Raw genomic sequence first — 22,846 nt, forward strand, 5'->3', positions numbered from 1 at the left:
GAAGACCAATGTGAAGGCTGTGTGAAGTCTCTGTTCTTTGCCCCGGGCACTCTGCGTGTCCCCTGACACAGGAATGCTGGCTGTGTGTGCATCTGCCCCTTCACTGTATGTGACAGAAGAGGGCAGGAAGGGCACACGGGAGACAGAATGTTGCCGTGACAGGAAAATGGATCGTTTTCTTGGCTCTATCCCTGTTCCTCTGGGATCTTCTCCTGATTACATTTTTTTGCAATACACCTTTCAGTATTTGCAAAATGGAAATGATATCTATCCACTTGACCGATGTGCAAAAATCAAGTTATTATATGAATGTATTTAACGTGTTTTAGTGCAGGGAAAGAGTCTGGGCTTGTAGTTGGACAAACTTGGCCCAAAGTGTGCTCCACCGCTAACCAGCTGTGTGACCTTGGTCAAGGTATAACATGTCCTGATGCTCAGTTTCTTTCTTTTCCCGTGGGGTTGTAGTTAAATTAAGTAAACTAACCAATGTGAGTACCAAATGTTACTGTAGGAATAAAGTGTTTATAGAAAGCTCCCAACTTAAGAGTGGGTTCTAACGCATGAGTTCACGTGTGGGTTAATTCCCAAGCTCCATGAGACCGTCATGATGGCAGCCCACTCGTACTTAATACGGAGCACAGGCAGAGGAAGAGAAGGGTTAAGATGACAAAGTTTGGGGATACTTGGAAAATAAGGAGTCATTCTGGAGAAGAGATACCCAGCATGGCACACAGAGCAGTGACGTTGCCCTAGTCTGCTGGGGGGAGAGCAAGAGGAGATCAGAGAACCCAGAGAGATCACCTTTGGTTTCACAGATCATCACGTTGCTGAACTCACTCTCCCCTCCTTCGTTGAAGCACTGCATCTTAATGTCATAGGAGGTCTCCGGCTGCAGGTGGCTGATGGAGTGCCAGTATCTATCCCCTGGGAAAGACAGAGAGAGAGTCAGCGTGATGATTATGCATGTGGCTTGCTTGGCCCCCACTGGAGGCAATGTTCTAGGTGCCCACCATGTTCCTGTTGTCCCATCACCATGGAACGAAGCATGTGGGTTTATGAACTCAATGACCCCAAGTGTGTCCAGAAAAAGCCAACGATGTGGGGCAGGCCAGCCCACGTTTTCTACTTTCACCAACTCCTAGAGCCCCTTGCCAACAGAGGAAACTATCTCACACACGTGTTTCTTACCTTCCACCATATCCTTCTTGTAGTCACTATCATTGTCACTGTCCGTGGGTCGGTAATAGATATAAAAGCCATGGATTGGGGTGTTGTTGTTACTTGCTGGAATATACTACAGGGAAGAAAGAAGAAACAAGTTGACAATGGAGCAGAGAAATCATTGTGTGATCAAAACCACTGGGGGATGGAAATTTTACCCTGGCCTAGAGTTTAAAACTCACTGGAGACCCCGACCAGGGGTTGGGCCTGGGCCTTCAGGGTGGGGACATAAAGTCCAGGATGCTGGAACACCAGAGAATTCCCGGGCCCAGGGAATATTAATTGGCATGCATGTTCCTAAAGGTATCCATATCAACACCAAGACCCGACCCCACACAACTGCCTGCAGGCTCCAGTGCCAAACACCTCACACCAAACAACCAGCAAGACAGGAACACAGGCCCACCCATCAGTAGACAGGCTGCCGAAAGTTGTACTAAGTTCACAGACACCCCAAAACATACCATCTGATGCAGCCCTGCCCATCAAGAGGGAAAAGACTCAACTCCACCCAACAGAGCACGGGCACCAGGTACTCCCACCAGGAACCCTGCACAAGCCCCTGGACCAACCTCACCCAGCAGGGGGCAGTCAACAGAAACAAGAAGAACTACGACCCTGCAGCCTGCAGAAAGAAGACCATAAACAAAGTAGGTTAGACAAAACGAAATGACAGAGAAATACTCTGCAGACCAAGGAGCAAGGTAAACTCCCACAAGACCAAATAAATGAAGAGGAAATAGGCAAGCTGTCTGAAAAAGAATTCAGAGCAATGATAATAAAGATGATCCAAGATCTAGGAAATAGAATGGGGAAAATACAAGAAACATTTAACAAGGACCTGCAAGAACTAAAGAAGAAACAAACAGTGATGAACCACACAATAACTGAAATGAAAAATACATATGAAGCAATCAACAGCAGAATAACCAAGGCAGAAGAATGAATAAGTGAGTTGGAAGATACAATGGTGGAGTTAACTGCCAAGGAACAGAAGAAAGAAAAAAGAATGAAAAGAATTGAGGACAGTCTAACAGACCTCTGGGACAACATCGAACACACCAACATTCGAATTATAGGGGTCCCAGAAGAAGACGAGGAAGGGAAACGGCCGAGAAAATATTCGAAGAGATTATAGTTGAAAACTTCCCTAACATGGGAGAAGAAATAGTCAACCAAGTCTAGGAAGCACAGAGTTCCATACAGGATAAACCCAAGGAGAAACACGCCGAGACACATGTTAATCAAACTAACAAAAATTAAATACAAAGAAAAAATATTAAAAGCAGCAAGGGAAAAGCAACAAATAACCTACAAGGGAATCCCCATAAGGTTATCAGCTGATTTTTCAGCAGAAGATTTGCAGGCCAGAAGGGAATGGCAGGACATATTTAAAGTGATGAAAGGGAAAAACGTACAACCAAGATTACTCTACCCAGCAAGGATCTCATTCAGATTCGATGGAGAAATCAAAAGCTTTACAGACAAGCAAAAGCTAAGAGAATTCAGCACCACCAAACCAGCTCTACAACAAATGCTAAGGAACTTCTCTGGGAGGGAAACACAAGAAAAGAAAAAGACCTACAAGAATAAACCCAAAACAATTAAGAAAATGGGAATAGGAACATACATATCTATAATTACCTTAAATGTAAATGGATTAAATGCCCCAACCAAAAGACAGACTGGCCGAATAGATACAAAAACAAGATCTATATATATGCTGTCTGCAAGAGACCCACTTCAGACCTAGTGACACATACAGACTGAAAGTGAGGGGATGGAAAAGGATATTCCATGCAAATGGGAATCAAAAAAGCTGGAGTAGCAATACTCATGTCAAACAAGATAGACTTTAAAATAAAGACTACTACAAGAGACAAGGAAGGACACTACATAATGATCAAAGGATCAATCCAAGGAGAAGATATAACAATTGTAAATACCTATGCTCCCAACATAGGAGCACCTCAATACATAAGGCAAATGCTAACAGCCATAAAAGGAGAAATCGACAGTAACACAATAATAGTGGGGGACTTTAACCCTCCACTTACACCAATGGACAGATCATACAAAATGAAAATAAATAGGGAAACACAAGCTTTAAATGACACATTAGACAAGATGGGCTTAACTGATATTTATAGGACATTCCACCCGAAAGTGGCAGAATACACTTTCTTCTCAAGTGCTCATGGAACATTCTCCAGGATAGATCACATCTTGGGTCACCAATCAAGCCTCAGTAAATTTAAGAAAACTGAAATCATAGTCAGCATCTTTTCCAACCACAATGCTCTGAGATTAGAAATCAATTATGAGAAAAAACCTAAAAAATACAAACACATGGAGGCTAAACAATACACTACTAAATAACCAAGAGATCACTGAAGAAATCAAAGAGGAAATCAAAAAATACCTAGAAACAAATGACAATGAAAAGGCGATGACCCAAAATCTATGGGATGCAGCAAAAGCTGTTCTAAGAGGGAAGTTTATAGCAATACAGTCTTACCTCAAGCAGCAAGAAACATCTCAAATAAACAACCTAACCTTACACCTAAAGCAACTAGAGAAAGAAGAACAAACAAAACCCAAAGTTAGTAGAAGGAAAGAAATCATAAAGCTCAGATCAGAAATAAATGAAAAAGAAGTGAAGGAAACGATAGCAAAGATCGATAAAACTAGAAGCTGGTTCTTTGAGAAGATAAACAAAATTGATAAACCTTTAGCCAGACTCATCAAGAAAAAAAGGGAGAGGACTCAAATCGGTAAAATTAGAAATGAAAAGGAGAAGTTACAACTGACACCATAGAAATACAAAGAATCATAAGAGAGTACTACAAGCAACTATATGCCAATAAAATGGACAACCTGGATGAAATGGACAAATTCTTAGAAAAGTGCAACCTTCCAAGACTGAACCAAGAAGAAACAGAAAATATGAACAGACCAATCACGAGTAATAAAATTGAAACTGTGATTAAAAACCTTCCAACAAGCAAAAGTTCAGGACCAGATGGCTTCACAGGTGAATTCCATAAGACATTTAAAGGAAGAGTTAACACCTATCCTTCTCAAACTCTTCCAAAAAATTGCAGAGGATGGAACACTCCCAAACTCATTCTATGAGACTACCATCATCCATCCTGATACCAAAATCAGACAAAGATATCACAAAACAAGAAAACTACAGGCCAGTATCACGATGAACACAGACGCAAAAATCCTCAACAAAATACTAGTGAACAGAATCTGACAGCACATTAAAAGGATCATACACCATGATCAAATGGGGTTTATCCCAGGGATGCAAGGATTCTCCAATATATGCAAATCAATCAGTGTGCTACACCACATAATTAAATTAAAGAATAAAAACCATATGATCATCTCAATAGATGCAGAAAGCGCTTTCAACAAAATTGAGTACTGATTTATGATTAAAAAAACTCTCCAGAAAGTGGGTATAGAGGGAACCTACCTCAACATAATAAAGGCCATATATGACAATCCCACAGTAAACATTATTCTCAATGGTGAAAAGTTGAAAGCATTTCCTCTAAGATCAGGAACAAGACAAGGGTGTCCACTCTCACCACTATTATTCAACATAGTTTTGGAAGTCCTAGCCAAGGCAATCAGAGAAGAAAAAGAAATAAAAGAATCCAAATTGGAAAAGAAGAAGTAAAACGGTCACTGTTTGCAGATGACATGATACTATACATAGAAAATCCTAAAGATGCCACCAGAGAACTACTAGAGCTAATCAATGAATTTGGTAAAGTTGCAGGATACAAAATTAATACACAGAAATCTCTTGCATTCCTATACACTAACAATGCAAAGGCAGAAAGAGAAATTAAGGAAACAATCCCATTTACCACTGCAGCAAAAAGAATAAAATACCTAGGAATAAACCTACCTAAGGAGGCAAAAGACCTGTACTCAGAGAACTATAAAACACTGATGAAAGAAATCAAAGATGACATAAACAGATGGAGAGATATACCATGTTCTTGGATTGGAAGAATCAATATTGTGAAAATGACTCTACTACCCAAAGCAATCTAGAGATTCAGCACAATCCCTATCAAATTACCAGTGGCATTTTTTATAGAACTAGAACAAAAAATTTTACAATTTGTTAGGAAATACAAAATACCCCGAATAGCCAAAGCAATCTTAAGAACAGTGAAGCTGGAGGAATCAGGCTCCCTGACTTCAGACTATACTACAAAGCTACGGTATTCAAGTACTGGCACAAAAACAGAAATATAGATCAATGGAACGGGACAGAAAGCCCAGAGATAAACCCATGCACCTATGCTCACCTAATCTATGACAAAGGAGGTAAGAATATACAATGGAGAAAAGACAGCCTCTTCAATAAGCGGTGCTAGGAAAACTGGACAGCTACATGTAAGAGAATGAAATTAGAACATTCCCTAACACCATACACAAAAATAAACTCAAAATGGATTAAAAACCTAAATGTAAGACCAGACACTATAAAACCCTTAGAGGAAAATATAGGCAGAACACTCTATGACATAAATCACAGCAAGATCCTTTTTGACCCACCTCCTAGAGAAATGGAAATAAAAACAAAAATAAACAAATGGGACCTAATGAAACTTCAAAGCTTTTGCACAGCAAAGGAAACCATAAACAAGACCAAAAGACAACCCTCAGAATGGGAGAAAATATTTGCAAACGAAGCAACTGACAAAGGATTAATCTCCAAAATATACAAGCAGCTCATACAGCTCAATAACAAAAAAACAAACAACCCATCCAAAAATGGGCAGAAGACCTAAATAGACATTTCTCCAAAGGAGACATACAGATGGCCAACAAACACATGAAACGATGCTCAACATCACTAATTATTAGGGAAATGCAAATCAAAACTACAATGAGGTATCACCTTACACTGGTCAGAATGGCTGATTCTCAATAGAAATAGAGACATAGATGTAGAGAACAAATGTATGGATACCACGGGGGAAAGGGGTGGGAGGGAGGAATTGGGAGATTGGGACTGACACATATACATTATTGATACTATGTATAAAATAGACAACTGATGGGAACATATTGTACAGCACAGGGAACTCTACCTAATGCACTGTGGTAACCTAAATGGGAGGGAAGTCCAAAAGGGAGGGGATATCTTTGTGTGTATGGCTGATTCGTTTTGTTGTGCAGTGGAGGCTAACACAACATTGTAAAGCAACCATACTCCAATAAAAATTAGTAAAAAATTCACTGGAGACCCTGACAAACATTTCTGATGATCTCCCCAAGGCTCTCTGGACAGTGCTGTGGCGATCACTCATTATTTTATTTAGCCTAGGAGTCCCTAACTTTTGGAGACAAGAAACAAATGGTCATTTCTTCAAAGACTTAAGTCCCGTCTGAAGTTTCCTGGGTATTGTGAGGTTGAGTCCCTCTGGCCCAATTCCCAGGTACGAAGGTGGAGGAACACTTAAAGGGGTAGCAGCCTAGGATGAGCCAAGGGAGAAAGGTGATTCCTTCCTGCCCGGGCTGCAGCGTCCAGCTCCCACCTAACATGGAGCTCAGCACCGTCTTCCGCTGCTGGCTGCGCCCGGCCACTTACCATCCACTTGAGCATGATGGTGGTCTCGTTGACGGCATCGGTGAAGGTGATGTAAGGGCCTGCCACGGGCCTCTCGTACACACGGCTGCTGTAGCCTGACACAGCATAGGGCCGGGAGGGGGCGCTGGGCTCGCTCTCCCCCAGCATGTTCAGAGCCCGGACTCGGAACTTGTAGGAGGTGCCTGGGGAGAGACACTCACTGAACCTGGGGGCTGGGAGACACCATCTCCCTCCCCTTCAGCCCATCCAGGTTCAGAACCTGGAGGGATCTTTTGGGCAGCCCTTCCCCAAAAGCAAGCCCCAAAGGACTTAAGCACTCCTACCCTCATTAGAAAGGAGCCACACAGAGAAAAGGGAACCCTCTTGCACTGTTGGTGGGAATATAAATTGGTATAACTGCTATGGAGAACAGTATGGAGGTTCCTTAAAAAACTAAAAATAGAGCTATACCATATGATCCTGCAATCCCACTCCTGGGCATATATCCAGAGAAAACCATGGTCCGAAAGGATACATGCACCCAATGTTCACTGCAGCACTGGTTACAATAGCCAAGATGTGGAAGCAACCTAAATGCCCATTGACAGAGGAATGGATAAAGAAGATGTGGTACTTATATACAATGGAATATTACTCAGCCATAAAAAAGAATGAAATAGTGCCATTTGCCCCAACGTGGATGGACCTAGAGATTGCCATACTAAGTGAAGTTAAGTCAGAGAAAGACAAATATCATATGGTATCCCTTATATGTGGATAAAAAAAAAAAAAGATACAAATGAACTTACTTACAAAACAGAAACAGACTGACAAGGGGGGGAAGGGTGGGGCGGGGGAGGGATAGTTAGGGAGTTTGGGATTGACGTGTACACACTGCTGTATTTAAAATGGATAACCAACAAGGACCTACTGTATAGCACAGGGAACTCGGCTCAATGTTATGTGGCAGCCTGGATGGGAGGGGAGTCTGAGGGAGAATGGAAAGATGTATATGTATGGCTGAGTCACTTTGCTGTGCACCTGAAACTATCACTACATTGTTAATTGGCTATACTCCAATATAAAATAAAAAGTTTAAAAAAAAATATTATGTAACCTGAACGGGAAAAGAATCTGAAAAAGGATATAACTGTGCTGTACACCTGAAACTAACAAACCATTGTTAATCAACTCTACTCCAATATAAAATAAAAAGTTAAAAAAAAAAAAAAAGGACGCACCACACAGGAGGTGGCTTGGGACCAATTATGAAGAGAGGGAGGGAGAAGGAAGGCCTTGTGGGACTGAGGTAACACAACCAAGAGTGGCCACAGGAGCCTGGTGGTGGGTGGACGACAAGCAGAGAGAAGACCCCCCCAAAGCTTCCCTTCTCCTCCAGGGGGCCGGGGGCAGCTGGGGGACCACGGAGGGCAGTGGCCAGGGCCCTACCTTTCTCTAGGCCTGTGATCTCCACCGAGAGCCGGGAGGGAGGGATGGCGCTGGTGGCCAGAATCCAGTCCCCCACTTTCTTCAGCTTCTTGTACTCCACTCGGAAGGACTGGATGGGGAAGCCGCCGTTCCCACGCGGAATCCAGGTCACATACACTGAGGTCTCAGAGGCCATGGAGATAGTGGGCCTGTCTGGAGCTTCTGGGGCTGCAGGAGACCATACCCAAGGGAGGAAGGAAGTGGGAGGAAAGGACATGATGAGAAGATAGTTGCAATGTGACTAGACCTGGCCTGTTCCTGATGGGGGCCAGCTTCACCCCACAGCCCTCACGCCCTGGTGGCCACATCAGATCTCCCTATGGCTCTCTGGGTCACTCTCTCCTGGGAGGAGCCCTTGAAAAGCTCCAATCCATATCGCCTCGCTGTGGTTAACTGGGGAGAGGCCAGGAAAATGTCACAAGGACTCCGGGACTCAAGACTGCATTCAACCTGCAGCAGTGAGCCTTCTGAGGCGGTGGACCTGGTTCCAGTTCTGACTGCTCGACACTCCCGCCCTCGGGGCTGCCGGGGGCTTACGGGACAGGCGGCCGTGGTCCGGCTGGCTGCTGCTCTGGGGGCTGGCTCCAGGGTCATCTCTCTGGATCTGCTGCTCTTTGCTGGCCACGATCTCAGGTTTGGGCCGCCGTCCTGGGTAGAAATGGGTTGAGATCAGCACGAGAGGGAGTGTGCATTAGGTCTCTCTTTCCACACAGTCCTTTCCGCCTGAAGCTCTGCCAGGGGGTCTGACAAGACCATGGAAATAATAGAGGACATTGGAAGTGTGGTCTGAGTTCCAGCTCTGCCCGACAGTCGTGAGATTGCACGTGGCCCCCGAGTGTGAAAGGGGCAAAGGGATGCCAGAGGCCAGCTGGTGCCTGTCCTGATACGAGGTGGGACCTCAGCCTAGGCATGCAGACCGGAGGGAGGCAGGAGCTGAAAGGAAGATGAAGTTCAAGGTGAAAAGTTGGGGCAAGGTGAGCAGGACGCCCACCTGGCCTGGTAGGACCGCTCAGGCCCATGGAAGCCCCAAGCTGGGGGCAACACTGGACCCTTACCAGTTCGGAAGGTGACCATGGCCGTCTGGCCTTCGCCTGCACAGTTGTAGGCTGCCATCTCTACTTCATACAAGCTCCCAGGGTCGAGTCTGGTGAGGGTCAGGCGGTGCTGGCTGGCTGGAATGCCAGAGATGGTCCAGTCGTCAGAGGAGTTTGTGACCTGCTGGAGAAGGTGGCTGGTATAAGGACTGGCATCTTGGCCTGGAGCTACAGGTGGGCTGTAGGTTGCAAGGAAAGCAGAACTGAGCCCAAGAGGACAGAAGAAAGGGAGGGAAAATGGGCCAGGTTGGGGGAGAGGTGGCCCCACAGAAGGCAGGCCGTTCCTGCTGGCTCTGGGACATCCATCCTTGCTGGGACAATAAAGTCAGGCTCCCTGACCCCTCATCTAATGATCTCATCAAAACTCTGTGGGGAGGGTCAAAATGCCCAGCCGACATTGCTGAGAGTTTCTCCAAAGACCTTCTCTCTTTCTAAAAACCTCCCTATCGCTTCCCGGCCTTTTGCCTAAGATCAAGTGTAAAAACCTCCCTATTTAACTTTCTTTCTCCTCGATCTATTTAAACCAAACACACACAGTACCTTTAGTTTATAGTCTAATGAGATGATGATGAGAATGATAAAAGCATCATAGAAATGGCCACATTTTTTGAGCGCTTACTAGGTGCTAAGCACACTGTATGCACCATAACATGCCTCCACGACAACAGCCCAAGAGATGGGTGTTAATATTGTTCCCACCTCACAAATGCGGAGACTGAGGTTTAGAGAGATGAGTAATTTGTCTAAGACCACACTGACAGTGAGCACAGAAACCCTGACTTGACTCCAGAGATCAAACTCATCATCGTAACCTACCCTAGAAAGGAAGTCTGGGAGCCAGAAAATCCTGGGTTCAAATCTGGGTTGTGTCTCTTACCACACACACAGGTTACCAGCTGTGTAACCCTGAGCAAGTTCCCTAATCTTTCTGATCCCTAAGCTTTTCTTTTCTAAAATGAAGCAAATAAAACCTCTCAGGTTACTCTGAAGTTTAAATCTGACGATTCACGTGACGTGTCGAACGCTGAAGCTGGCACACAGTAGGTTCCCAACAAGGACATGCCGCGCCCCCTCTTCCTCCGCTCGGTGAGGATTTCATCCTCCTTTTTCTGCTCCTGCCCTCAGGCCTTGCTTAGAACTTAAAAGCCGGGGATGAACGGTAACCATTAGAGATTAATCTTTAATGGCTTCAAATTCCTGGCTCTTTAAAGAAAAAAAAAAAAAAAAGGAGTTCCAGGCTTCCGGACAGGCGTTGCCGAGAGGTTGCTTCATCTCACCCACCCACCTTTCAGGACACAGACTTCACTGCTAACTGTGCACATCTCCGCGAGCCTGCTGGGGCCTGAAGCTGTGGTTTGCTGAAGGAATTAAACAGCTGGTAGGAAAAGCTCTTATCCCCAAGCAGAATATTTCAAAATAGAACAAAACCTACTATTCAAGGGACAGGGATGGTCTGGGCTCATTCATGTCAGGCTTCCAGGACTTGTTCCAAAGGGAGAACTTTTTACAAACTGAGAATCCCCAGTGGTGCTGGAAACCCAAACACAGTAGCCCAGGGTCTGCAGATGCACCAGGAAATGAAAGCTGGCTTCATGCATGTGAAAAAGTGAAAATGAGTTGAATTGACTCCCAGTCTCCAGCAAGAGGGGAGGGGCTGAAAAAAAAACCCCAAATGCTGATTTTTGCTTTCAAAATCCTTTCTTGTGTGATGATCTTGAAGACACGTTAGTCCCTCAAGAATGAAACTGCTTTCAAGACATAATTGTGCCTTGGCAACGTCCACCTAACAGCTCCAAGTGCCCCACGGGCCAGAGGCGAACAGAAGCCAGACCCAGCGGGGCACCATCGTCTCACTTCCCCTGTGCCCCCTTTCTCCCTCTGCCTCCTAGCGCTGGCCTCACTTCCACTGGGCTCAGAAATGAAAATAAGAAATGGAACGGTAATTAGTCACTGTCACGCATACTGAGAGGGTGAATGCGGCCTCAGCCTGGCGTTTCCGGATCACCTCGTGTGGCCTTTGCCAGCCTGCCTCTTGGTGAGGCCGTTTCATGGCCACCTATTGGCCCGAAAAATATTATTCTTGCTCTCATGTTGGTTCCTGCCTCCTGGGGACCACGAGCATTTGGCCCGCCCTGATCTTTGTCTCCAACTCTGCAGATGGAGGTGTCCAGTTACACGGGGAAGTGAGGATTAGGACCAGCCCTGCCCATAACCTGGGTTGAACAACACGGCTTTTTGTTAAAAACTCATCCACCCCCTTTGCTGGCTGCCTATGAAGAGGCCAGCAGGCCGAGGGTTAATTAGAAACTGCCCCCTCTCGACCCCCACCTAGGAGGCGGCTTTGCCTTAGGTGCCTCTGTGGACCTGTCCTGGCCGGAGGTCTCCTCGGAGAGCGTGTTAAGAGGAAGACCAGAACAACGGGGCTGTCGGGGTCCGGAGCAGGGGCACAGCTTCTGCACAGGCGGCACCTTTCACTGAGTTTCGCTGGTTTTGTTTCTTTTTGGAGACGGAGGCAAGTTGATAAATGCTTTTCGTTCCGCATTCCTATATTTTCCGTATTTTCTACCAAGTGCACATGGTACTTTTGTTAGCAACAACTAAAGAGATGCATAATAAAACCTGGCATTTATAATACATTATTACTTATCAAATAAGATTTAAAAAATCCATTAAGAATAATTTTCTACTGTCTAATGCCCTTAGGAAAAGAACAGCATGCACCTGGGATAAACAGAAATGTTTTCAAGGATATTTTCTTAAGGGGAATTTCATGTCCTTCTCCCCTGAGGGGTCACAGCAGGTGAGAGTGCAGCCTTGAACGGGGGTTGCGGGGGGGTGGGGTGGGGTGGCAGCCCGGGCGCTGCGTCCTGTCTCGGAGGGCAGAGTGTCTAAGAAGGTGGGCCGGATCCCTCCCTGAGAGCTCCCAACACATCCACCTGGACAGACCTCCTCCTGCCAAGGAGAAATAGCTGAGGTCTGAACAACACGATGTGCTTTTAGCTCAAAGGCCTGCTTGTCAAAGCTGAGCCAGGAGGGATCCTGAGAACTGAGGCGGTATTTGGTAGCCCTCAGAGAAAACACTTGCTCACAGATATTTGTTTTCCTGGCTCTGAAGCTAGCTTGCCACACCCGGGTTCCTGCAGATATGCACCAGCAGAGCTTAGATTCAAAACAAAACAAAACATCAACAACGAACGGCAGAGGGGAGGACTGGGGTGGTCATTAGGGAGCCTACGAACTCTCCTCGGGACTAGAGGCTGGTGTGCGAGGCTCAGACCTGGAAGCACACCCACGGCTTCTTCCCGGGCCTCTTAGGGCCCCAGACGCCCATCTCACAACCAGCTTCCTGGGAGATGGTGGGAAAGCACGCCGGAGGGATCAGAAGGTCACGGTCAGCAGCAGATATGACTCATCCAGGCTTCAGGAGCTCAAGGGGAGATGGCGAGCGGGCGGAGGCCCCTGCCCAGCCTCAGCGAGAGGCAGGCGTAATGCCAGACACCATACCTTGCGGTGTTTCACCACATAGTAGAGGATCGGTGCCCAGCCGCTGCCCTCGTGCCGAGGCCGCCACACCAGCTCGTACGAGTCAGTCTTGGAGGTGCGGGGCGAGCTGAGGATGACAGGAGCCTCGGCGGGGGCCGCCTGCCCCTGCTCTCCCAGGCACGGCCAGGGCGCTGGCTGCGCCGACGCCGGCGGCCTCAGGGCCCCTGGGTGGCCCTTCGGCATCTGGGCAGGACTTCCGGGTCCGGGCGGGGGCACAGGAGGTGTGGCAGTGGCCGGCTTAGCATCCCGCCATGGCCTCAGGGTGGTGCCTGGAGGACAGAGCCGGAAGGAGAAGGTAAGGAAGAGCCCCTAGTCCCCTGGCCACCTGCTGAGCTGTTGTCTCCATGGAGAAAACAGGAAGAAGTCAGAGGGAAGGGCTGCCAGGGCAGGAAGAGCCCCTGGCTCAGTATGTGAAGTGACCATCAGCCCCCTGGACACATAGCCGGGCTCCGTGGGGGTAGAGGGCTGTGCCCCAGGCTGGCCAGGAGGGAAAGGCAGCCGGACGCCCCTGCCCGGGCTTCTCGCCGCCGGCTTGTTTTCCTGTGTCTGCACCAGGTGCGTCTGAGCGAACCATCTCAATTTGCTCCTGAGGTGCAGGAGCCTGCGTCCTTTTTCTCACATTCTGTGTGGGTGTGGGGACGTGTCCCCTTCCCTGTGGGATCCACACCATGGGACAGTGTGGGCCTCTCCCTGCTCCACTGCGGGGACCTGGAGGTGCGAACTGTGAATGTAAATACGTCTGAGACTCTCAGAGGCAGGAGGGGCCGCTCCTCCTTCAGGAAGCGTCCACAGACTCCGCCAACACTAGTTTCTGCTGCCCGACCTCCTGCGCAGGAGGTCGGCTCCTGATAAAGATGAGTCAGCATTACTCCTTGCTGTATTTTTCTCCAGTTGATTCTTCGGTAAGTTTTATTTCCTCCCTAGGAAAGGTAGGGTCTCTGCATCCCTCTCATTGCCTAGCCCAGTGCTGAGCAAATAGCAACTGCTCAATCCATGTAGATGTCAACTGAAAGGAATCAAACTAAGAAAGACAGAGGTGCTTTCCTTTGTGCTAGACCAGTGGCTGTCCAGCTGGGTTCCACGGAACTCTCGGAAACCACAGGTTCTGCAAACTAAAAGTTTTTTTTTTTTTAAATACGGTATTTAAATGGGTCACCTGCACTACTGAAAATCTGCACTTCTGACTTATTAGGAAGTCAATGTAAATTTAAACTTACAACTAAAAGCCACTTTTATTTATTTTATATACTGGGGTTTTAAGCTGGATTCCATTTGAGGAAAGGGTTCTATAAACGTTCAGCTGGAATCTCAGACCCTTGGGCTGCACTCACCCGGCCTGGCGGTCCTCAGCTGGACCACAGCGTGGGCGCTCCCGACTTCATTCTCGGCCATGCACTGGTAGACGCCTTCATCCTCGGGCCCTACACTGACCACCCGCAGGGCCCTACGGGACAGTCGGAGGCGCTGGCTGGAGGTGAGGGGCACGGCGTTCCTTAGCCACAGCACGGAGGGCGGGGGGTTCCCTCGCACCTCACAGGTGAGCTTGGCACTCTGGCCCCAAGGGATGACCAGCTGGGACAGCTCCATGGTGACCTCGGGGGGTTCTGCCAGGAAACCAGAGCAGAGGTAAGAAAGGCTGAGCCCTTCCGTCCAGGCCCAGACAGGCTGGGGAGGGGACTGCTGTTGGGCAAGGCTCCCTCCTTCCCCATGATGTTGGTAGAGGAGAGAAAAGGTCCCATGTCTCCTCCATCAGAGTCTTGACAGGGAAGGGCTACCGGGCCCCTACATCCTGGCCCCTGGGATCCAAGGCCTCCTACTCTCTCAGTTCTCCTCCATCACTCACTTGGCACGTGACCTCTCACAAGGCACGTGACCCTGTCTGAGCCTCAGCTTATGAGCTTCTAGAGAGGCTGTGCAGATGAGAGAAGGCCCAGGAAAAGAAGGACTACAGAAGACACTCACCGAACACCTGGACGTTGTAGAGGATGACCGCGGCCCCGGGATCCCCAACCCCGTTGTCAGCCATGCAGCGGTAGGTCCCGGAGTCCTCGTCACTGGTGGTGTCGATGAGGAGGTTGCTCAGCAGGAAGCGTGTCTTGTTGTAGCTGGCGACACTGGACCCATCCTTGGCCCAGGTGACCCTCGGGGGTGGGATCCCACCGGCCACACACTCCAGGATGAGACTCTGGCCTTTGGTGACAACGATGGTCTGGGCCTCTGGTGGGTAGATGATGCGGGCAGCCTCCGCAGTGGAGCCTGGAGGGGCAAGGAGAGGAAGGACAGCGTGTAGGACCAGGACTGGGCGCAGAGGATCCCCTCCGCCCTGCCTCAGGTGGCCCAGCCCCAGGCGGCAGCCTGGAGACTGTGGCTTTGGAATCAAACAGCTCTTCAGGGGCTTATGACCTATGCCAAGTGGGGCAAGATACTAATTCCCTTGGGCTCCCCAAGGTCCTCCTGCAGAGAGCTGTCACGAGGAAGAAGTGAGACAGCAGTGCAGCAGTAGCATCAACACAACACATGCCGGATGCCCCTCCGGCCCCAGCCCCCCTCCGTCAATGAGACCCTCCCCTTACGGCGCACGCGCAGCCTGTCACTGGTGCCCGAGGTTTTCACTTCCTGGGTCACTGGGTTGTAGGCGGCGCACTTGTACATCCCCTCGTCCTCCTGGCTGGCGTTCACAATCTGCAGGTTCCCCGACGGCATGATCAGGTAGTTATCTGAAGAGAGGACAGGGATGAATGTGGGCCCAGACTACTGCACTCAGCAGCTCCCACAAAGGATCGGGGCAGGCAGGGCCCAAGTCAGAAGTTGTATACCTGAACTCCAACAAGCCCAAACTGAAAATGCTATTCTCCCCATAAAACCTCACGCCTAGTGGGGCGGAAGTGTCGGGAGTGACACTAACCAACCAGCTAACAAACTGGCTGGCTGACACCCCACCACCATCCCAAGTTCATACATGGGTCTGTGGAAGAGCATTTTATAACTTTTAAGGGGGCTTGCGTGCCATGGCAAGGAGGCAGGATTTGGGATCTGCCAGACCTGGACTCCAGCTCTGGATCTGCCGCATACTAACTGTGTGATCCTGGGCAAGTCCATTAACCTCTCAGATCCTGTTTCCTCATTTGTAAAACAGCATGACGTGTGCTGCCTCAGAGCCATTTGTAAGGACTGAGAGGCCCGTGCTGCACACGTGGGAGATGAGCTGATCATTCCTGCAAGCCACCAGGAAGGAGGGAATTGACTTTAGAATTTCCCATCAGTCTCTGTCACGGTCACAGCTCTGAGCCATCTCACTGTTGAATTTCTGCAGCCAGGGAGGGATATTCTAAGCCCCAAGCCCCACCCTCTCCATGAATACCACTGAAGCCCTTCCCCCTGCATCGCTGGCCTGCTAGGCTCTGTCTGCTTCTGGACCAGGGGTGCCATGGGGGTGGGGTCCCAGGGCTGAGTTCAGCTTCTTTCCACAGGAGACAGATTCACAGCGACTCACAGTACACTTGGTGACTGGGTTGGTGTTTAGCTTCCTGGCAGGCAAAGCACTGGTCATCAGCTTTGAGCTTCCTGGTGGCCTGCCCTTGGCAATCTGGATGTCCCTGCAGTCTAGGCTCATTGAGTCTGGTACCTGGCTGTCACTGGGCCGCCCCAGGTGTGAGCTGCTTAAGGCAAATGCCAGATGGAAAGGAAAAAGCCTTTGACTCTTGTGGGATGGGCAGGCCTTCTCTAGGGGCTACTGCCAGGCTTCTGCTAGGGACAATAGACATTCATACTCTCCTCAGTCTCCGGTTATTTCTGAGTGGCAGGATTAGGCTTTTTACCCTTAAAAAAAAAGGTTTTTGTATTTTCTATAGTAAACATATACTCCCCTTTCATAACCAGAAAGTTAACAAAGATATTTTAAAATCTCTAGGACATTTAAAAAGGGACACATTTTGAAGTGTCGGGTCCAGCCATGGGGTCTACTTGGCCTTGGGTGCAGGTCAGTTGTGGAAAGAAGCTGACTTGGCCTTGAGAGAGAGCTTCTCTCCCTGCTGGCACTCTGTGGACGAAAGCTTGGTCGCCGCTGGACCAGCTGTCACGTCCACTTAGCAGGAAGCTGTGACTGTTGAGAGGTTGCGTTACCAGCTCTGCTGTGCGGGGGAAGAGCCCCATCTCCCAACAGGGAACCCCACAGCTCCAGGAATGTCTGGTATGTCAGGCAGCCCTCCTGTGTGTGCCTGGTGGCGGGGAGCTTGCACAGGGAGAGTCTCAGCCCTCATCCATGGCAGCAGCTCAGCAGCATCTGCCAGGGCCTCAAAAGATGAAGAGATTCCCCGTGACAGGTTCACGGGACCTCCACAACGGAGGCCAATCCCTTCAGGATCCCGCAGGGCTAAATGTCAGGGCAGAAGACAGCTGACGAGCATGGGGAGGGGCTGCCGGCGTGGCGACGGGGGTTTGGGAAGTGCTGCAGAGACGGCCAGCTTCCCTCCTGGCCCCGGCCGCTGGGCTCCTACTTGTTCGCTCACCTCTGGAGGCCTCCAGCCACTCGTGTTTGACGCTGTATCGGACCTGGGCTTTTGGGTGGCTCTCAGGAAGGTGACAGGCGATGACCGCCGTGTTCCCCTCATCCACTTCAATCACGTGCTGCACGTCTAACTTGAAGTCCTGGAGATCTGTGGAGAGAAGGGAAGGGGCCGGTTGGGCCTCGATGGAGGACAGAGGCAGACAGTGCGACATTTCAGGGTGGGCTTCAGGGTGGTGCCTCAGTGTCTTTGGTCACAATCAACAGCTGCAAGAAGCTCACACACTAGGGGTGCTCTGGGGGCGCTCCGAGTCCTTCCTCCCACCTTTCGGTGTCTAGAGGAGTTTACAGGAGGGAACGTGTGGCCCGCGTCACTGCAAGGGGAGCTCAGCTGGGTGTATATAAGCTGAGGGGGCGGGGTGTAGAGAATTCCATGAAGTGGTGCGGGTATCGCAGACAAGCCTCTTTTGTTACACTGACATGGGGGCAACTTGGCTAGGCCCATCGGCCCCACCGAGCCTGGCTGGAAATGGGTCACAGTCAAGGCACAGATGTCCCGGCACAGCTCATGGAGACTGAAAGGAACAACGATAGAGAATGCTTCTGTCTGTTTTCCAGTTCAATCAAGAATCGCCTTCTCCTCAGACATCCACAGTGAAAAGTGAAAGGCCCGAGATTCTGCTCAATTGCGAACCGTGGTTACAACCAGAAGGCTGATTCCTGCTACCCAGGAGCTACGCAGTCCTCCCCAGTATCCTCGGGGATTGGTTCCAGGTGCCCCACTAAAATCGGCGGATGCTCAAGTCCCTTATACAAAATTGTGCTGGACAACAGTTGCCGTCGGCCTGCCGTATCCTCGGATCTTCCACCTGCAGATTCAGAGAGCCGACTACACGTCATGTCATGGCTAATTCTTCCTCAGGGCTAAGGATGGGGATCTGTGGATGCCTGAAGGATTTTCTAAGGCAAAGAGGGATGTCCCCAGGGTGGCTTAATGGCAGTGGAATGCGGGCGAGCCGAGGGTCCTGACGCCAGGCTGCGGTCTCTCCTGACTTAGCTCAGTGGCAGGAAGACTGGGATTTAAACTGGAGAGGATGGAGATCCATCTGGAACCAAAGCAGGATGTTTCCTAAACAATCCAACGGTCCAAACAACAAAACTCTCTTTGAGCCAAATCACTGCTGTGGTTGAACAAAACGGGACATTTGTGCAACAAAACCGCATTCCAAATTTGGTTTTCAGGATTGTGGCTTAATTTAATTTAAGAGAGGAAATAAAACTAATAGAGAATACGATAAGAGAGATGAAAATATTTACCCAGACACTCTCTCCATAAAGGTACTCAGAAAGCCCTGGAGGCACCATCTCAGTGCCGACCACACCACATTCTGATGCGCAGCGTAACTGCAGTTCACAGCAAGACTCCACCTGCCTGTGCGGTTGGTTCCCAGACAAGGCAAAAGGAGCGGTGGGAATCAGGTTTCTCACAGAAGACGTGAGCTAATTACCAAAAACAAACTGCTGTCACCAGAGGAGAGCTCAGTGATCAAGGCACTCAGTGAGGTCAAGAGGTTTCCCATTTAATGGAACTTTCAAGAAGTTCTTAGTCAAGCCAAGCCAGAGCAGGGGAGGAAAGCCCTTTTATTTCTATGAAAGGATCACTGTCCCCTTGATTCCAATATTCGACTGTGAACTTTTTAGGGGCAGGAACCAAGTCTTCTTCATGTATGTGTCCTCTGAACCTAACCAGTGCCTGGCGCAAGTAGATGCTCAGTGAATGCTGAATGACCGATGAGTGACGATCTTGGAGCTGGGCCACTCAAGTCAGGTACAAGATGCCCGTGCATGTTGCCTGTGAACTCAAATTTCATAGTTGAGTTGGGTCTATAGTATGAGCTCAAGGGCTTAGCACAACAAATTTTCCATGAACCTCTTATCCAAGTGTGGCCAACCTTTATCTAAGTTTGGATATTTTGAAAATAGCATGTTTCTTGAGTGATTACTTCCAAGGTCACAGGAAAAATAGGTGTAATAAATGTGGAATAAGAAATACATGCTGTTGGTCGGGATAAGGTGGCAGAGAAGACCTTGAGCTCACCTCCTCCCACGAGCACACCAAAATCACAACTAACTGCTGAAGAGCCATCAGTAGAAAAGACTGGAACCTACCAAAAAGACATATTCTACATCCAAGAGACAAAGAAGGAACCACAACAAGATGGTAGTAGGGGCACACTCGAGATATAATCAAATTCCATACCCCGAGGTGGGCAACCCACAAACTGGAGAATAATTATATCACAGAAGTTCTCCCACGGGAACAAGAGTTCTGAGCCCCATGTCAGGCTCCCCAGCTTGGGGGTCTGGCATCGAGAGGAGGAGACCCCAGAACATTTGGCTTTGAAGGTCAGTGGGGCTTGATCGCAGGAGCTCCACAGGACTGGGGGAAACAGAGATCCACTCTTAGAGGACACACACAAGGTCTTGTGTGCACTGGGACCCAGGGCAAAAGCAGTGACTTCATAGGAGCCTTGGCCAGACCTACCTGCTGGTCTTGGAGGGTCTCCTGGGGAGGCAGGGGGTGGCTGTGGCTCTTTCTTGGGACGTAAAAGCTGGCGGCGAACGTATCGGGATTACTCATCTGAAGGCTGACATCTTGCTTGGGCCATTAGCACCAAGACCTGACCCCGCCCAACAGCCTGCAGGCTCCAGTGCTGGCACACCTCTGCCAAACGACCAACGGGGCAGGAACACAGTCCCACCCATCAACAGACAGGCTGCTTAAAGACTTCCTGAGCACACAGCCACCTCTAAACACGCTCCTTGACACAGCCCTGCCCACCAGATGGCCAAGACCCAATTCTACCCATCAGTGGGCAGGCACTGGTACCTCCCACCAGGAAGCCTGCAGAAGCCTCTAGACCAGCCTCACCCACCGGGGGGGCAGACACCAGAAGCAAGAAAAACAGTCACATAGCCTGCGGAACTGAGTCCAAAAACACAGGTCTGGACCTACCCTGGGACCAGCTGGTCCCTGGCCACCAGGTGACGAGAGGGGAGTGTACTGCTGGGATACACGGGACATCCCCTACTGAGGGTCACTTCTCCATGGCTGAGAAACATAACTAACCTTCCACATACATAAAAATACAAATAGAAGTTTAGACAAAATGACACGACAGGGGAATATGTTCCAGATAAAGGAACAAGATAAAACCCCAGAAGAACAACTGAGTGACGTGGAGACAGGCAATCTACCAGAGAAAAAGTTCTGAGTAATGATCGTAAAGATGATCCAAGAACTCGGGAAAAGAATGGATGCACAGAGCAAGAAGTTACAAGACGGTTTTAACTAAGAATTAGAAAATATAAAGCACGACCAATCAGTTGAAGAATAACTGAAATGAAAAATACACTAGAAGAAATACATGCTGTTGACCGAGTAGTGTGGCAAAAACAATGACAGAATGCCTGATTCATCTCTATGGCCACAGTTTGCTTTCCAGGCTGAACCAGTGGGTCCTGGGGGTCAAGGTGAGCTCTCTCATGGATTCCTTCCTTTGGGTGGGTGCAGGGCCTTCTGGGCTTTTAAAGAATTATCTCATCATTATTTAATTTTGTGTTGGTGATAACCAACACACACTAAGTTGCAAATTCCTAGCGGACAACCTATTGATTTTGCACTCCATGCCCCCGCCCCAAGCCCCACTGCACCGTCTTCAGGATGCACCAGGCTCACTTAGTCCTTGTTGAGTGACTAGTTTGGAAGGCTGTGCCCAAGGCCAGATTGGTGGGCATGCACACTGTGCAGCTGTGCCGGGCCCTGCGCTTGGAAGACTTTCCCTTTGCACTGAGCCCCACAGAATATGGAGCCCAGTCTCGGCTGAGCCTCTCAGCCAGGAGAGCGGATGTGTTTTCTCCCAGAGAGAAGGGAGGGTGGACTGCCTGGGCTCAATGTGTTCTAGCTGGACGTTGCTATCTGCTTTCCCAAGCAAGGCACTTCAGCAATGCAAAGGTCTTAACCCTCCTCAGCACAGGGTGTGCCCTACCTGCCAAGTCAGGAGGCTCCCCACAAAGTGAGCTGTGAGCGATCGTGAGCTCAGGGGCACCTGGAAAATTCCTCAGTCACTGAGAAGCACTCTCATGCATGCTCTAATAAATCTAAAAACTACTCCACCAAGAGTTTCTGAGTTTTTGTTTCACCCTTCTCCTTTACCTCGTTCTAAGAAAATCTGCCTCAAGCAAGAATGTACTTAAGCCTAACAGATCATTTTGCAAAAAAGATGTGAGCAACGGAAAGGAGTCTGGGATCAGAACGCCATCTCCAGCTTAGCCCTTGGCTTATGCCCCATTGTAATTGAGGTCTTATCCGTGCACGGAGCATGCTGTCCTCCATGTACCCACCTCACTGCCCCAACACTGGATAACACTATGCACTCCCCCTTAAGCCCCTCGTGGTGCCTTCTGCATGCTCGGACAATCCACTGCTGCCTTGGAGACAGCAGGCTGTGTGTGCAGTAGCGGGGGCACTGGTCAGCCATGGCCCCTCTGTTCTGATGCCTACATGTGCACGACAGCCCATGCGGGCAGGACCCAGGACACCCCAGCTGGGCTTCCAGCTCCCCACAAGGGCCGACTGGCAGGCGAGCCTCCTGGCTTCAAAACAAATAAGCAGCAGTTGGGTCCTTGGCCCTGTCCCCCCAAAGCTTAAGCTTTAGCTGTTGCTTCACTAGACAAATGCTCCCAATTTGGCTGCTGGAGCAAAAGTTGAGTTTCACTAAAAAGGGATCAAAGGCAGAGTAATGAAGTGATGGACGATCTGAAAATCAGAGCACCCCCTCTTCTAGCAGTTCTGGGCAGGAAGGAGGCCAGGCAGGGGCAGAGGCTTTGTGATCAATAACACTCTAATCGGCCACCAGATGAGAGGCAGATGCGGGGAGATCTCGTTGGCTGCATAGGAAGGGAAGCAGCCTGTTCTCAGGCCCCCTTGTCTGCAAAGCCAGTTTCCTGAGTCCCTGGGCTGCTCAGAGCGCCTCGCTGGGAGTAAGGGGCAGGCCCTTCAGTTACAGATGGGGTCAGCAGGCCTGCACAACGATGCATTAGGTTTCCTGGGGGAAATGGTTTGACAGGACACCTGCCCTTGCCTGTTGGCTGGTGTGTTTGAGATATCCATCAGAGGAATGTTTTTGCAGCTTTAATCCTCTTACCTTCCCTCAGACCCTTCTTCTGCATCCCCTCTTTGTGTATTCTTCCAACTATTTTATTAACGGGTTGGCGCTAATCAAATGCCAAGGGGCTCACTCCTGTTTCTCAGCTCTCAACAGGTCAGAAGCCCCTGGTCCTTGAGGCCATCTCTGGGTTTATGGACCTTCTTTATTTGTCACAGAGCTT

At 49.3% G+C, this 22,846-nt stretch overlaps 1 protein-coding gene across 3 annotated transcripts in view; it reads right to left on the bottom strand.

Moving 5' to 3' along the window:
- The window catches only part of BOC (BOC cell adhesion associated, oncogene regulated), a 75,797-nt gene that overhangs the window by 5,603 nt on the left and 47,348 nt on the right, over positions 1-22,846 (bottom strand). Inside the window, exons 5-15 of one of the 3 annotated variants that reach the window (XM_082655622.1) lie at positions 17,460-17,606; positions 15,525-15,668; positions 14,914-15,207; positions 14,283-14,555; positions 12,913-13,220; positions 9,370-9,529; positions 8,852-8,962; positions 8,276-8,482; positions 6,848-7,029; positions 1,189-1,294; positions 802-924 (exon numbers count right to left, since the gene is read on the bottom strand). In XM_082655622.1, coding sequence (XP_082511748.1) covers positions 802-924; positions 1,189-1,294; positions 6,848-7,029; positions 8,276-8,482; positions 8,852-8,962; positions 9,370-9,529; positions 12,913-13,220; positions 14,283-14,555; positions 14,914-15,207; positions 15,525-15,668; positions 17,460-17,606 — 2,055 coding nt within the window. Of the gene's footprint in view, positions 1-801; positions 925-1,188; positions 1,295-6,847; positions 7,030-8,275; positions 8,483-8,851; positions 8,963-9,369; positions 9,533-12,912; positions 13,221-14,282; positions 14,556-14,913; positions 15,208-15,524; positions 15,669-17,459; positions 17,607-22,846 lie in introns of all 3 variants that reach the window. The other 2 variants (XM_082655621.1, XM_082655623.1) reach the window with 2 other exon arrangements.

The sequence above is a fragment of the Grampus griseus genome (assembly GCF_964374135.1).
Source record: "Grampus griseus genome assembly, chromosome: 5".
NCBI lineage: Eukaryota > Metazoa > Chordata > Mammalia > Artiodactyla > Delphinidae > Grampus > Grampus griseus.